The following is a 16,689-nucleotide window of genomic DNA, read 5'->3' on the forward strand; positions in this document are numbered from 1 at the left end:
AAGTCGACAAGAACTACATGATACCAACGCGAAATGCGACGCTGAGTTTTATAAGTCGATTAAAAAAAAGTCGGACGGCAAAAGATGTGACAGCTGAGGGATCATTATTTCACCTAATTAAAGCGAGCCGACGAGCGAGAATATTCAAAAATGGCTCGTTCCACCGTTGTCAGTCACAAATCCACAAATCCGGGGATGCTAAAATTCGCGCAAAGACCTCATTCGGATTCGGATCTCCGTCGAAACGTTCAGCCGCGTCGCGCGCAGACCCGCCGCGCGATCGGGCCGAGGATCCAAGCGATCCAGAGATCCCGGAATTCTGTAAAATGCACGTACCCACTTACGGTACACGTACCCGTACGCAAACTGGGAACCAACAGAGCACGAGAGGGCGGCAGGCGGGAGAGAGAAAGAGAGAGAGGCTGACGGGTGATAAGAGGGTAGCGGAGCCGAGAGACACGCAAAGAGGAGAGAACGAGCGAGTGGGAGGTACCGGGGTATTGTAAAGAGCTCTAGGTTCTGTATGCACTTCGCGTTGTAAACTTCGCCGAACTCTCTTGCTTTCTGCGACGCGGAGGACCGGTCGACGGGGGGTGGATTGGGACGAAGGTGCGAGAGAGAAAGAGGGAGGAAGGTGAGGGAGAGAGGGGGAAGGAGAGAAAGAGAGAGAGAGAGAGAGAGAGAGAGAGAGAGAGAGAGAGAGAGAGAGAGAGAGAGAGCGGCCCGGTACATGCCGAAGACGCATTAATATTAATGTACCGGGATTTACTGCGACACGGCTGCTCGAGCCCCGTGGGTAGGATGTATGTTTACAAATACGTTTCTCAACGTGCCACCCTCGCCCCCGCAATCTGCTCTCGCCTCTCGCGCACTCTTCCCCCGCCGGCGCGGCGTCTGACGCTCCTCAGCCCCCGTGGCGCGGCGGGTGGCTTTCGTCGGCGGAAGTGGCGAACAGGCAAACTTGGACTACTCGCGTCTTGCGGATCCCGACCCGGCCTTCCTTCCGGCGCGCACTCGCCGTGCGCTCGCTTCAGAAACGGTTACGCGGCCGTTAATGCGCCGGGGGGTATGAACGCGCACGTCAGGGATAGTTTTGTGCCACCACTTTGGCTACCGGAGAGCCTGAGTGTGCGACGTTGCTCGGGACGTCAGTGCTAAGAGTCGTCTTATGCGTCCTCTTCGAGCAGGGCGGTGCGGGTTGGCTCCATAATTGAAAGACGAAGGAGGCAACCGAGGTTAGGACAGACAGAGAGAGAGAGAGAGAGAGAGAGAGAGAGAGAGAGAGAGAGAGAAAGAGAGAGAGAGAGATCGGGGAACCCCGAGAATTCTGGGAGCTCTCGGAGATCTTTGGGAAAAAGAGGTATATTTGAAACTCCGCGGGAAAAAGAAGAGAATCGCGGAGTCTATTATTTGGCGTTCTCACGATTTTTGCGAGAGTCCGAAGACGCGAATCGACGGTCCAATCGTCGGGAGGGCAGCGTATAACGTGGAAATACGGGCGTTTAAATATGGACAGCAATTATTCCCGGTCGGGGCATTATTCTTAATTGACCGCACAATTTGCACCGTCGTTAGCACCGCGCGAAATTGTAATAAGTGGAAGCCACTCGCCTCGCTCGTGCGTCCACTCTCTTCGGGAGTCGTAAAATCACGTCCCACGCGTCACTGTGTGAGCACCTCGCGTTTAAAATATTCTTCGCAATTTCGCGCGTGCACGCCATCGTCGTTCGAACAGCGTTTTACACGCTGTGGTTACACTACCCGCGCCTTCGTAAATTTTCTCGTATGGATGGAGCGAAAAGAGAGAGAGAGAGAGAGAGAGAGAGAAAGAACGAACGAACGAACGAACGAACGAACGAACAAGCGGGGCGAGAGGGACAACGGACCTTCCCTTTTTTCCCCTTTTTTTTGCACAACGAGGTTGGAATCGCTGGATGACAGTCAGTTAATCGGCCAGGTCGCTCCAGTTGGCGAAAACAAAAGCGGCGGGCCTTCACTCGCGCGCGGAGGGCCCAGCTCTCGAAAAAATAACAGCCCGTTGCGGCGGTGATAAAACGCTCGACGCGTCGGCCGTACCTCGCGAATACAGCCATGGCACATGGCCGAGATCCGAAGCGGAAATGGCACGGAGATAGCTATTAGCCCGCGATTTGGCGTTGGATTATCCTCGTGCGCGCGTATGAGCGATTTTACTGTCGCGGGTAATTACGTGTCAGAGAGAAAGGAGAATTGGCACGAGGCTTCTCTCGATCGAGCACGCGGCCGAGCGTTCGGGGTAAGCGCGCGCGCATCGCTTGGAAGTTGGAACAGCTGTCATTTTCAATCAGCAACATTTTCGAACACGCGAATTTGTGACTTTCTGGATAAGTAAGCACTTGGAATTTTCGAATTGTCCGATTTGACGATCGGCGAATTTAAGCCTGATCTGAAAGAGAACGCTTCGTTCTTCGACTTGTGAAACTGCGATCGTTTCGTTGTCGACAAATAGTTCGTCTCGGATAAACAATTCCCTCTCGTGTTCATAAAGCGGTTTGCCCTTGAATTATTCGCGCACGTACAAGCAGTTTTACTGTCGCGGGCAATTACGTACGCATCAGAGAGGAAGGAGAATTTCCGTGGGACTTCTCAATGAAACATGTATAGCATTAAACGTGAGTAACTTGTATACAACTTGGAAATCGTGTCTACTGTTATATTCCATAATATAGCATATTTTCGAAATTCCACACTGCAGGATGTTTAATGCTCTGAATTGAAAGAAGCTTCACTCCGCGGATCCTCCTGCGGCTTTGCAACCTTGAATATCTCGCCATGCGATCGCTTCATAGACAAATAATTAGTTCCTCTGGAATAAACCATTTCCTCTCGCGTTCACAAAATCGGCCGAGGCGGCGAGACGCGAACTAATTGTCTGAGAATAAACTCAGCTCGTCGGTCAACTAATTCCATTATTAGCGTGCAAGACGAGAGAAGGAGGAGGAAGTGAGCGGGGGAAATCGACGCGCAAGAAAATGTCGTGTGCGAGAGACTCGCTGGCAAGTAATTAAAAATTACGCCGCTCCTGGAGGATTATGGTCGGTCGAGAAAAATGGTGGACGTGAGAGGAGCTACACCGTGGGGGTGTCACGAGCACTTAACTTTTCTTTTCATGGCCGAGTTTGTTTCGTCTTTAAGGGGCGAGCGAGCGACCGAGCTTCTCCGACGATAACCTGCTCCGAAGGCCCGAGGTTGTGAGATTCGTAATTGAGGGTCGACGCCCTTAGGGCTTTCGGGACGTCACGGGCTATACCGGGAGAGCTTTCAAACCTTGACGCTTGAAATTGCACGATCTTCGATTACTGTATCCATAAATCGCGCGACGTTGGAGAATCCGTCCGCCTCTATTCGCGTTCGGCTTACGCGCGTAGAATGCGCCTCGCCCTCGGAAAATTAACGCCCTCTTTGCGGAGATTCCTAATGGAGATTCGCTGTAACGAAGAATATAAAATATCGCCGTGTTTCATCAGCACAGAAATGGGAGTGTGTAACACAATTCATTTTCTGGTATACTTTTGAAAACGCACGCGAGCGCGCTCGTAAATATCGCCGCCGGCGAGAGGAGCGGCGCGTGGGCGTACATTTGTGTATTAATAACTAAATATTCCTTCCTTGTACACACAAACTGTTATTCGTTAGCCAACATTTGCCAAACTCCGGCGGGAAAACATATTTCCAGCCGATTAATTCTGCATCGCCGATGAAATTTGCCGAACTCTGGCACCCTGGGCGCGCCCCGAGCGCGTCACACCGCATCGCGTTGCATCGCGTCGTGAAAGCATATTTTGCGACGGCGACGGTAACACCATGTCACCGATCACGAGTGCACGTGTTTCGGCGAACCCGAAAGAGCAGAGAGCTTCGCCGCGCGGTAGTCGTTGTCAGGCTGAAAGAGGCGTATTCAAACTACTAATTACCGCGCGGGCGGAACGAAACGGCGAACGGCGGAGGTGAACTTAACGCGGTAATCCGTTTGTACAAGAGAGATAGAGAGAAAGAGAGAGAGAGAGAGAGAGAGAGAGAGGGAGAGAGAGAGAGAGAGAGAGACGGAGAAGAGGACAATACAGAGGAAGTCCGGAATGAACCTTTGGGTTTATATTCGCGATCGGGATCTTTCCTTAATCCGCGTAGCCTCAAGTGGTTTCGAGAATCGGTCCAAGTCCACTCTAGTCGGTAAATACCCCGCGAACTTCTGTTAGAGTTGCCAATTATATCGCCTCGAATTCGATAGCGCATTGCACTTCACCTCCTCCTCGACGATCCCACCTCCTCGGTGTAATACGGTAGAACGAGAAGCGTTCGTAGCCACTTGTACGAAATTGTAAGCTAATAACCTGCCAGCGATAATGGCTTGTCTCGAGCAAACAGAAAGAAAAAGAGAGAGAGAGAGAGAGAGAGAGAGAGAGAGAGAGAGAGAGAGAGATTGAGCGTGAACGATGCATCTTATGATTTAATCTCGAGTTCTCATCAGAGGCCCGATACCCCGTGCATTTGCGCGTCATACGTTTCACTTCCAGTGCGAATTTATTTGTATCACTTACGGAATTCCTTTTTTCTCTCCACGGAATTTATACGGCGAGCGTAAATAGAGCGCGGGAACTTTATCCGAGAACATATAGTACAATCTAGCCGCGGCTATCCTATCTCTCGTAGCGGTCCCTTTAAACTGTAAGTTATAGGGCTTACAATTTAGCTTACACTCTAAAAAAGATAATTCAATTCATCCACTTAATTCTTCCAGACTGAAGAACGTAGCCATATTATCTTTGTTTCAACGCTGTTGGTATCGCGAAGAAAGAGAGAGAGAGAGAGAAAGAGAGAGAGAGAGCTGGTTGTAAGAAACTTTATTCAACCATCGTCGATGCAAGCAGCAGATTATATCAAGCCCTTCGAACAGTAATCAAGAACTTTGTTTCGCGTTTCTTACGACACGATCTTTTCTCTCCTCTCTCTCTCTCTCTCTCTCTCTCTCTCTCTCTCTCTCTCTCTCTCTCTCTCTCTCTCTCCCTCTCTCTCTCTCTCTCTCTCTCTCTCTCTCTCTCTCTCTCTCTCTCTCTCTCTCTCTCTCTCTGTCTTGCTCCTCCCCTCTTTCACCTTTTCTCTATTTATTGATTTTAAGTTTTTGTACGCGTAAGATACACGAAGCGTTCGATAATACATTCGGTAAACCGAGCTGCATTCTTCGTTAAAAAACTAAAATAATTTCTCCCCTCTTTTATTAAAACTTAAGTGGTTGCCACAATCCCTCGCGCGCAGTTTTAAGAAAGTTTTAATATCGAATATCTGAATAACTATGTTCCAAGTTAGAACTCTCGGAGGAAAATTCCTTTAAAATTGCTTGAGAAAGGAGGTGTCGTTATCTGTTTACGTCCTTCAAGCACGATTTGTCAGTAACATTCTTTTTCTCTCACGTCATCACAATTTCTTCCACGTCTCCGATATTTCCCGTCAAGAATAGATCGTTTCGATTTTCGAAGCGTACGATGTATCAATCTCGTCGCCCGTCAAAGCTGCGTCTAATGTCAATCCAATAGGCGACATGCCACCAAGTCCAAGCTAAATGCACATAGAGACAGGTGTTAATTCGTCCCGCTCGGCGTTTCCGCTTTAGCGGAATGTTATACCGCCGCGTATAATATCGGGCAGCGTGCGAGCCGGGTGGGGGGGGGGGAGAAGGGTCTATGGATAAAAATTATAAAGATATCTACGCGGAATCCGCGAGCGGCACGATCACGGTAGGAAAAGGTGGGTGACGTCACGTGCTCGACGGTCGCGCACGCGGGAGGGGTGCGACATTGGAGGGGGAAACTCGGCTGCGGGCAACCCACGCCAAAGACTCGTTCCGACGCGCGGCTGGTGGGGGTAAGAGAGGTCCAGGCATGGAGAGGGCGCAGTACCGCGCTATCCTCCGTATCGTTGACACGTCGAGCGGAAAGAGTGCGGCGTAAGAGAGAGAGAGAGAGAGAAAGAGAGAGGAGAGACGAGGAGAGAAGAAAAAGAGGAGAGAGAGAGAGAGAGAGAGAGAGTGAGATAGAGAAAGAGAGAGGGAGAAGGACGGTCGCGCGGTTTCGCGTCTCGCGTTCGCTCATCAATCGACGATTTGCTCGAATCGGAGCACGCGAGGAATCCGCTCTTCCGCTCCGGTTACGGTGTACGTGGAGAACATCCGGTCTGCGGACGTTCGACGCGGCCTCGCGTTACCGCGCGTCAGTGACGCATTGACTCTCTTCAACGATACGGTGACGTATCGATGATCGATCGGGATCGCGAACGGCCGTGAGAAATTTTGCGTTGCGTGTCACGTGGTGAACGTTAGTACCTCGCGAGTGTGATCAGTGAAATTGTCTCGTGTGCCTGCCGCGAAGAAAACCGTCGAGGACGATGCTGACGACGTTCTTGTTCGCCGTCCTGGCCGTCGCGGCGCCGAGGATCCGCGCCAGCCAGGTGACCATGGACGCCAAGATTCGAGACGACTCCGATTTGTCTCAGGTATGACATTCTACGGCGTACCGGTTTATATTGTTCTGGTCCTTTCCTTTCGCTTCCACCCGCTCGACGCCCCGGCGTGACGTCACGGATGTGAGCCACGACCCCGCGTGTCCTTGGACTTTCCTGTAGGAACGACCGCGCGGAGGCGCAGCCGTGCGAGCGAGCGAGAACGAGCGAGAACGAGCGAGAGAGAACCGTGTGTTAAATGTACTCGCTCGTACACAACACCGCGCTTATGTACGCGCCGAGTGTGACGCGACGGGAAATTTCAATGCAGCGAATGCTCGTCGCGGCTGCAATGATTGTGCAACGTGCTCCATGGCATCGTGAAACGCAACCGATTGCCTGCGGTTAAGAGTCTTCCTCCGGTGAAGCATTCGCGGAGAGCCTCGCTCGTCGGCACGAGCGATCAAGTGTTTCTCGGCTTTTTCACTTGACGTTATTCCGCTCGTTTTTTCTCGTACGACTGTGTACTGTTCCCGTTTACCTCTATCGTGAAATTTTTTTTTTTTTTTTTTTTTTTTTTTTTTTTTTTAATAAATTCTGTGCGTGTACGCGCGCGCGCGTGAGAGAGAGAGAGAGAGAGAGAGAGAAAATATTGTTTAAAGAAATTATACGGCGGAGAGGAAAAAGCTACGACGACCGCGTCAGAAATGTTGGCGTGAGTCATTAAGTTATACTAATAGAGCGACGTTTAATAGACTCGTACCAATATCTTTTGACGAGATCAAAAGCGCGTGCTGTTTGTTGACCGTGTCGCCGGCGAAATCGCTGAGAATGTCGTAATGCCGGATAACAAAGTAAATTGTTTACTTTGCCACGTACCCGTGGAAATTAAATTTCTTTTTTAAAAAAAATTAATGAAACAAAAAATTCGAGTGCCATAAATTCCGGAAAAGATTTAACGAGATAAAGTTAATTAGTCTCCCTCTCTCTCTCTCTCTCTCTCTCTCTCTGCCTCTCTCTCCCTCTCTCTCCTTATCTCTCTCTATTTATTTACACACGCCTCTCTTTTGTATAAATGACTGCGCTACTAAAATGATCGTCGATGTAGTAATTTTAAATGGGTGCCAAACGCCATCGAGTTGTCGATTATTTAAATGTTTTTTCTCTCTCGTTTCGTCCCATTGAAAGTCAACATTCGCAAAGCATTTTCGGAATTTTGTGCGCGACTGCATTATTAGAACTGTCATCGGCACAGTTTTTTAGAGAGCCGCAGGAAATCGATTATGTTTCGGAGTGACACTTCTGTCATACGTCACGTCGCCCGATTTTTTCTGCATCGTGTACGCAACTCGACACGATCGACGGCGGTCTCCATCTATTGAAACTTGTTCATTTCAACATCATTTAATCCATGTGTATCCAACATGAGGTCGGCGACGATTGCAAATCAGATTTTGTCTATTTTTCCTGCGCATCGCAAACGGGTGACAGTCCATGTTCATCACTTGCGTTCGTTTCTATTCTCGTCTCCGATTTATCTCTGATTACGAAACCAAAAATCAATCGCCGCTCGTCCCATTGACTTGACAAAAAGCCGCAACAAGGAGTAACTCGAACTACGTGAGAAACAAAACGGGCAAAATTACACCTCGATGGAGTTCGGAATGTCGGAAGTAAAACACGCAAGACGAAGCAATACGAAAGATTACAAGGACTCGAGTTTGATCGAGTTTCAACCTCGGACAGTTCTTCGCAAACAGAATTGTTACCTCCGTAAACAGAATTCTTACCTTCCTGTACAATTGGAACTTTAAGAACGCCGGAGTCCCGCCACGCCGTGTTTTCTTTCGAGCGGCGAGAACAGCTCGAAATTTCCAGGCGAGCGTTTCGCGTGGGTGGTCGCTGCATGGCGCAAGTTGCGTTTTTCGCCCAAGTGGTAAACCGATCGCCTGGCTCTCGACGATGTATGCAGCCGTGAGAACTTTTCCATGGGGTGTGAGAACGGAACGGAACGGAACGGAACGGAACGGGACGGGATCGAGCAGGGAAGGAAAGAGGGAAACCGAGTTGGGCGAGAAGGCGCGGGGGGCAGAAAAGTTCGTAAATCGGGCGTGCGAGATGTTGTCTAACTCGGTTGAATAATGTATGAAACTGGCGGTTATTTACTTCATTAACTTCTTCCACGTGGCCGTAATTAAATTGCGCGAACGGAAAGTTGCGAAACGGCGCCTAACTCTCATTAGCTCGTACATGTATATCTTCTCTCTTCCATTCTTTTTCTGCTCTCTTTCTTCTCCCTCACTCTCGCCTGCCGCGGACTAAATTTATTTGGGCGATTTGGCAGCTCCGCCCAATAGGCTCGCGATCGCGATCGAGAAAAGCGCATCGCTTTTGCTATCGCGCGGATTATAATAAAACCTTCGGCGAAAGTACCGACCGTTCTGAATTCCGTTTTATCGCTCATCGCAGCTGGTGTTACGTGCGTGCGTAAGAAATTGATGACGCAATGCGCGAAGCACACGCGAATCAATACGAGCGATCTAAGGTATGAGTAATAAGGTAAAGCAACGCTCGGCTACTTAATAAATCCCAGATAATATATCGAGCAAAAAGGTGCCTCCGCCTCCTCCTCTGCTGCTGCTGCGCTCGGAGCTGAGAAGGGCTGGGCTAGTACGGCGACATCGGCGTTGCACCGTTGCAAACGCGCTGCTTTTTACGCTGTTATTAATTAACGCGATAATCCAATACGCCGCGTAAATTTAGCCATAAACGCGATGACAGTGCGGAAAGCCGTTAGGATTTAACGATCCATGCGCGCGCGCAAATTAAGAAAAGACTCGTTATCCTCGCTACGTTCGCTCGTACCTCCGACAGTAAACGCCAACTAAATCGCAAATAGCCCGCGGACCAATCGATTTCCGAATCGCTGCGACGAATCGCTGGCACGAATAATCAGTGCACTTTGACATGTTATCGTTCTTTATTCTTTTATGCGCGCACTCGCCGCGATGTGCGGGCGAGTCGATAACTTACTTCCTCGTCGAAACGACGTTAATTTATAGCGCGGAAAAAACTCGACCTCGCGCCACTTCCGCAAGAAACGACCCTGGACACCTCCTAACGGTGCAGCGTTGAGATCTTGAAGAAGTCTAGCAGGGCATACTGATTGGTATCCGGTCACTTGATCGTTTGCCATTTTATCGTCCGACACTTGCTCACAGATACTTCTTTAGACATTTCGTCGTCCATTACGCTTCTTCGCCCGTGATATCTCATCGTCAACGACACACTTCTTCATTGTTCTATTCCACCGTTTACATTTTTTCCTCCAATCCTTATCTTTATCTCTATCTTGTCTCTAGCGTTTCTAATGACTGCCGTTGAATCGGTCTCTTGTTTACACTTGTTTGTGTAATTTAACAGAATTTGACATTGCTCATAATGTCTTTACAAAAGAAACGTTGAGATTATCTCATCTCTTTTGCATTTGTATCATTTTGATGTACGCAAGAAATTACTTTTTCATATTTGTCGTACGTAATTTTTCTAAACAATGAATTCTGTCATGTCCCGAAATAGAGAATTTTTGTTAAGTTATGCACATCTAATATTGTGGACGATTAATTGTCCGTCAACTAGACGGAATGCCCAACGAAGTGTCGCATGAGGAAGTGGACAAAGTGTCCATGAAGCTACTGATTTCGCGCAGTTAGCTCGCACGTGGTATACATCGCGTTTCACGTCTTCCCTCCACACGCTCAGCTCTTTCTCATTACTTCGCCCTCGCTTAGCAAAGGAACCGAGCAACAGCAACAGCAGCCTGGCGCGACGACGTTATGCCATGAAGACATACTCTCACGCACACACGCGTGGGACGCGCTCGCGCGGCCGCTACGGCAGAAGCTGTATTCTGGTTCTCTCTCGCTCACTCCCCCCCCCTCTCTCTCTCTCTCTCTCTCTCTCTCTCTCTCTCTTTCTTTCCCTCCGGTCAATGACGTGATTTCAAGTTAGACAGACACGAGGTGCTCCTTTGTCTACTACCACCAGCTCGGCAACAGCGGTTCTTAACCTTTTTCCGCCCGGACTCCAGACAAAGTACAGACATATCAGCTTCGTGACCATTATTCAGTCCAATCAGCGCATTCTAGTCGATTAAACCATACGATGAAGCACGCGCAGATAGACAACTTTATATAGCGCGGAAGATCGAGTTCGTCGGTTCGTGAGATTAAATAGAAAAAAATGCGCTTCGCATTCACGAGATGTAGCAGCACGATCTGCATTTCGGCAAACACACGCGATGATTGCTCTCGGTAATTTTTCTCTGCCCCTCTTCCTCCCACATTCTTCTTCTGCTCGGGCCTCGCAATCCTTTTCCGTTCGTCCGCGTTTTAATATCATCGGACATCGATACCCATTCTGTTCCGCTGAGAGATCTTCGACTGGCGATCCGACGAGCCGTTTTCGATTTAAGAGCCGGATCAGCTTAGGAGGCAGAGGAAACGAGAGAGAGAGAGAGAGAGAGAGAGAGAGAGAGAGAAAAGGCAAGCAGAAAGAGAGAAAGAGCGAATACAGAGAGGAATTAGCATCGGCACGAGTGCGAGTCGGTCGGATCAGCATTCTTCATCGCGTTGGTCGCGCGTCGGTCGATGTGCTGAATCACGACGGCGTGTGTAGGAGGAAATTCCACTCTATTAAAAGATCGCTTCGACCCACGGCTGTGGGTCATAATCCATAGGTTAAGAGCCCCTGTTGTAATACCTACGAGCGATACGTATTTATATCCGCCGCGCCAGCAACACCTGCCGCCGCGTCTCCGCGTGGATATGAATGAAGCTCAACGGGACTTGGCGTAAATATTGCACATAGAAAAAAAAGAGCGAAAAAGATGCAAGGTCGTGACTCGCCGGAAGAAAGCCGTCGAGAGCGTGAGGGAGAGAAGAGAGGAGAGGAGAGGAGAGGAGAGGAGAGGGAGAGGGAGAGGAAGCCGCGACTCGCCGTGTAAAACGACGTGAAAGGCCATCTTTGTCTTTCACACCGAGCACGTGGGGCCGCGCGGTCTTGAATATTATAGTATAAGCGTGTCCCTCTCCGAAGACCTTCTCGTTAGCGCGGCACCTGAGATCATTATCGAGCCGCGAGTGGATGCGTACGATTACGCGATCGGCCTGCATTCCGCACCACGGTCAATTGTACTTATCGCGTGCTGCGCGAGTCCCCGGCGGCGTCTCCCCCCTCTCCTCTGTATAATCTGCATATTCCGCATCCGTCAAAGGAATTATATTCTCATTGAAGAGTGTCCTCTCGTTGAAGGGGATCTTCATTGAAGAGGAGGATCCTCATCGGGCTCAATTCTCTCCTCCGCTACAGTAGTTTCCTCTCTCTCTCTCTCTCTCTCTCTCTCTCTCTCTCTCTCTCTCTCCCTCGGGAATATTTCATCGATATCAAGTGTGATGCTTGGGCTTTTATTAATTTCCACGAGGGATTATGTCTCGTATCGCGGAAAATCATTTTGCTTTTGTTTCATTCCACATTCGGTTATCACGGGAAAAATTAGATTGTTTGGTCGGATGTAGCTTGTGTGTATTGTTGACATAATCGCGAGCAGACTGGTTTTACATGGCGCGCTCTTTTATATGCTTGACATACAATGAAAAAAAAGACATGATCCGTGGCGGAAAACATTAGCTCGTGCATAGACATTCCGATGTCAGTATCGAATGAAAACTGGCGCTTGTCCCGTCGACGACATTACATTAATGCATTTCTTGTTCTCTCTCTCTCTCTCTCTCTCTCTCTCTCTCTCTCTCTCTCTCTCTCTCTCTCTCTCTCTCTCTCTCTCTCTCTCTCTCTCTCTCTCTCTCTCTCTCTTCCCTCTGTCTCTTCCCTCTGTCTCTCGCGCTTCATCCGGTGGGGTGAACGATTCCGCCCGGCAACTTGTTGCTGCGACAAAAATCGCCCGGACGGTTCTCGCCGCGGGGTTAGTTTTAGACCCGATCGATTCGGCAAACTATTCCCAAACATGGAGATATCGAGGCTCATTCTCGCGGACTTTATTTAGTTGGCCGATCGTCTCGCCGCCACGCGCGACGAGCGTCCCTCTCTCTCTTCTTTTTTCTCGTCCTTTTTTTTTGGATTTTACGAGCGAAGGCGCGCGGCGTTTCGGTTGAAATAAAAATTTACGGTTCATACGTCGCATATTGCGGCGTCGTAATACGGAATACCTTGTATTCATAATCCGACGCGCGTACGCGCGCCTCGCATACCGTTCGCCCCATTCCTTTCGGATTCGCCGATAAATTTTATGAGAGCGAATCGTTGACAGCGATTTCGACGAGAACGAGCGCTGGTAAACGGGCATCTGATGTCTCTCTTGCCGTTACGACGATAATATAGCGCGGAATTAATATTACCTCGCCAACTCCCACCCCCGCAACACCCTCCGTAGGTCGTCTATTACGATTCCGAGATCCGAAGAGCCCGCGGTATCCGCGAATGTAAAGTCGCGGTCGCGCACGAGAGCACGTGAAGAAAAATGAAAGGAATCCGCTCGGCTGGAGAAAGAAGGAGGGAGAGAGAGAGAGAGAGAGAGGGAGAGAGCGGCGCATAAACCGTCGCTCGAGGGAGGAAACGAGAAAAGACGCCGAGGGTGTGGGAGAAAAGACGCGAAAAGACGAGGGGAAATAACGGGTTCATATTCCCTCCTTCTCGCCCTCCTTGTAAATACTTGCTTCGTGAGTCACGTAATCGAGCCTGACTGTTGGCTGCCTCATTTCGCCGCGGAGATGATAGGAAATCGACACGTCGCGCTGAGAGAAAAGTATATGGTATTTGTAACTATAATCACATAGTGGAAGGATTATAGTCGGGGGAAACATTTTTATAAAAAGTATTATTTTATAAAAAGTATTATTATCGTACCGGCGATAATAATCGTACAGGAGTATCGCAATTGCTACTTTTTTGTTGAAACAACAAGAAGATATAGTTTGAGGCCAGAGAATTACGACTGTAATTTTGGTAACATTATCCATCTTCCTCTCTTCAATCCTTCAACCGTCGGGGAACGAAGATTACAAATAGCCGCGTTTCGTTCCACTTCTTTCCGAAGGGAAGATCTGTGAATTAAGATTCGGTCGTTTGGTCGGTCGGTCGCGGTACCGACCATTTCCAATTTCACTGAACCGATGAACCGAGAAACGGCAGCTAATAGAAACGGGGCCACATCTGAGAGCCTGTCTCCTCCTTCCCGAGGCGGCTCTTGAAAATATTTACGGATAATCTTCTCGTTTCTCGTGATGGTTGTTGCCTGACAAATACCAGGCTCGACCGCTCGCCCGCCTAGAGAGCGTTTTTGTTCCCTCTTTTTCATCACTCGTGCCAAGGCACTTCGCAGGAGCGAGAGAGAGAGAGAGAGAGGTCGCGTTTTCTCGTTTTCTCGAATAATTTGCGTTCGATTTTTCTCCCGCTATCTTTCTCGCTCAACGAGAAGGCTCCTGCGAGCCTTCATTATCCGTTCCCATGGGTACATTCTTGTCCGAGCGGTTCGACTCGGCGTTTCTCCGATGATTATTAGCGATCCCGATTGGAAAACGAGTGCGTCGCCGTAACGACGACGAGCGAACGGGTTCGACCGAAACACTCGCGCTCGCAATTTGCCGGCATAGTTAGACGCGTCGCCTTGACACTTTCGCGGTTTGACATTTTCCCTCGGTGGTGGTGGGCTCTTAGCTAAGGCGACACTCAGCTAAATCTATCTCACGGGTATGTTTGTATCCAGGTCTCCTACGCGCGCGGAGCCGCACAAACGTCGTCGTCGTCGTCGTCGTCGTCGTTAGGAGGGAGGGCGGCGGGGAGGGTAATGCGTATCGATCTAAGTCGAAGGTCGCGGTGATAGCTCGGCTTGGGTCGTGTTTGCGGACACCAACACCGGTAGCCTGTTAGCCTTAGCAGTAGCCACGGTGTATAGGATCCAATTACGCTCGATGCAAATCTGCACCGGGCGACTAGCATGACTTCAGATAGCCTCGAAAACAGCTCGCATGACACACTGATAGTACCGGTGGACTGCCGTGCCGCGGCACTCCACTCCGGTTATACCTGCACTCGCAATCGGGGTGCGAGCTAAACACTCGGGCGTAACGGCATGTGAACGGTCGTGAACACTCGCGGAAGCTGTGTATGCAAAAGAACCTCGTGGTAGCGTTTGGAATTCGTGCCGAAATCCAAAGGTTCTCGCACGTTCGAGCGCCGTTTTCCTCGGGGAGAAATATGCTTCGGAGTCGAAGCGAAATCGTCCGTCCGCTGTGTTGTACCGGCGCGCCGTCGATTAATTATTAAAACGTTACATTGACCATCAGCACGCTTGCAATATTTAATTACGTTACAATACACGGTGCGTGACAAATTAATTATATTTTTACATATCTATAAATTATGTATTTCCACGTACACCTCCCTCCCTCCCTCCCTCACGCTCTCTCAATCTATCCGGTGATGTTTCGAAAGAGCAGCGGTCGCGGGTTCCTTCACGTGGGAAAAGTTGACGTTACGCGTACTCGCGCGTATAAGCGATATAAGCGCGATCAATTCTTATTAATCCATGGCGAAATTCATCCATGATGGTGCGTCGTGTCGCTATCGAAAGACTCGGCCTCGAGTAGGCCGCACGCATTTACGTGGCGGTGCGTCGTTCGCGTTGTATCGCATTCAATTACACGCGGCTGCGTGGTTTCTTGTCGCCTACCAGACGACTGAGCGTGTCCCCAGATAATCGCGAAAACAACTCGCCTGACACGCCGATCTATGCGGGCGATAGATTATTACCAACTATATCCGCGGCGTTTCGGCACCGCTGCCCACGCATCACGTCGCCGTGTGATGTATCGTATTCAATTATGCACGATGCAGGCTCCTGCTGGCGCACGGATTACGTTGAAAGCGGCTCGTACGATCAGATCGATGGCTTAGTAAGTCATTTAGCGCTTGCGCTCGTGCACGCGCTCGCGCACGCACGTTCACGTCGGATGCGAAGAGGGAAGCTCGCAGTTTTTTTATCGCTCCTCTTTCTCGAGTCTTTGCGTATCATTCGCGAATCTGCATTCGCAGACCCCCTCCGCGAACCCCTTGCAATACTTTCCCCTCGAGACGCTCGAGGGGTCGATTCTTTCCTCTCTCTCTCTCTCTCTCTCTCTCTCTCTCTCTCTCTCTCTTTTCGATAAAATCACGGCAATTCCATCGGTTGAATCATCGTTCGGGGGTAAGATCAGCGCAGCCGCCGTTCTTTCGATCGACCGAAAAAGTCGTCTCATTGTGCGGCGTCGCCGTGATTGAACACCTGATAAACCGCAGATTGTCTGAAAATGTCCCAGGCACGCCCAACTTTCCCTCTCCGGAGGACTGTCGTTCCCATGTACGTCTATATAGCCATTGGCTCGGCGCGGAAATTCATCGTGGTCGCTAACTATCTCAAACTGCCGCTACTTTCAACGCGGCAGCCTAACTATCTTAAACTGCCAATGCGTCGGGCCGCTCTTTGTGCCGGGACCGTTCTGCCGGAAAGGACCGCGTCGTTGTCGTGTCCCTTGGCCCGCGGCGATCGTCGAAAATTGGCCAGATATCTGCGGAATTTCGTCGGCTTAAGTTCGATTCGCCGCTGGAAATTGAGACGAGACGATCAGTTTCAAACTGCGAAAGGATTACGCGCGAGAACTTGGCTACACACTATAGCAGGCCGAGATCTCTTCTCTTTTCCTCTGTCTCTCTCTCTCTCTCTCTCTCTCCTCTCTCTCTCTCTCTTCTCTTTTCTCTCTCTCTCTCTCTCTCTCTCTCTCTCTCTCTCTCTCTCTCTCTCTCTCTCTCTCTCTCTCTCTCTCTCTCGATGCTCTCGATACTTCAAACACGAATCGATGCCCCGGTATTTCCGTCCGCGATCGAATGTCGCGCGTGCTCGTTACGCCGCCTCGGTGGTCAAAGCTCAATTGCAGCGACCGAAGGCTATTTGTTTAGAATGATTTGCGATGACGTCCGCGCGGTGTCGCCCACATTGCGTTTATGTAGCCATCGATTAGTCTACGAAGCGACAGGAATAAAAATTACTTGACACGACATCCTACACGCAATGATAACGTATCACCTTTCATATCTATTCATAACTATGATAATGATTTATTATCGGGAGAAAGAACCTTTTAGTTGCGGAATAATGAGAAAACAGGT

The 16,689-nt window shown here is 49.7% G+C and overlaps 1 protein-coding gene across 1 annotated transcript in view; it reads left to right on the forward strand.

Annotated features, from left to right (window-relative positions):
• Positions 1-5,896: 5,896 nt before the first annotated feature.
• The window catches only part of LOC112588045 (fasciclin-1-like), a 244,634-nt gene continuing 233,841 nt past the window's right edge, over positions 5,897-16,689 (forward strand). The window contains exon 1 of the mRNA XM_025299245.1: positions 5,897-6,525. Coding sequence (XP_025155030.1) covers positions 6,418-6,525 — 108 coding nt within the window. The 5' untranslated portion in view covers positions 5,897-6,417. The remainder of the gene's footprint in view (positions 6,526-16,689) is intronic.

The sequence above is a fragment of the Harpegnathos saltator genome, unplaced genomic scaffold (genome assembly GCF_003227715.2).
Source record: "Harpegnathos saltator strain DR-91 unplaced genomic scaffold, Hsal_v8.6 scaffold103, whole genome shotgun sequence".
Lineage (NCBI taxonomy): Eukaryota > Metazoa > Arthropoda > Insecta > Hymenoptera > Formicidae > Harpegnathos > Harpegnathos saltator.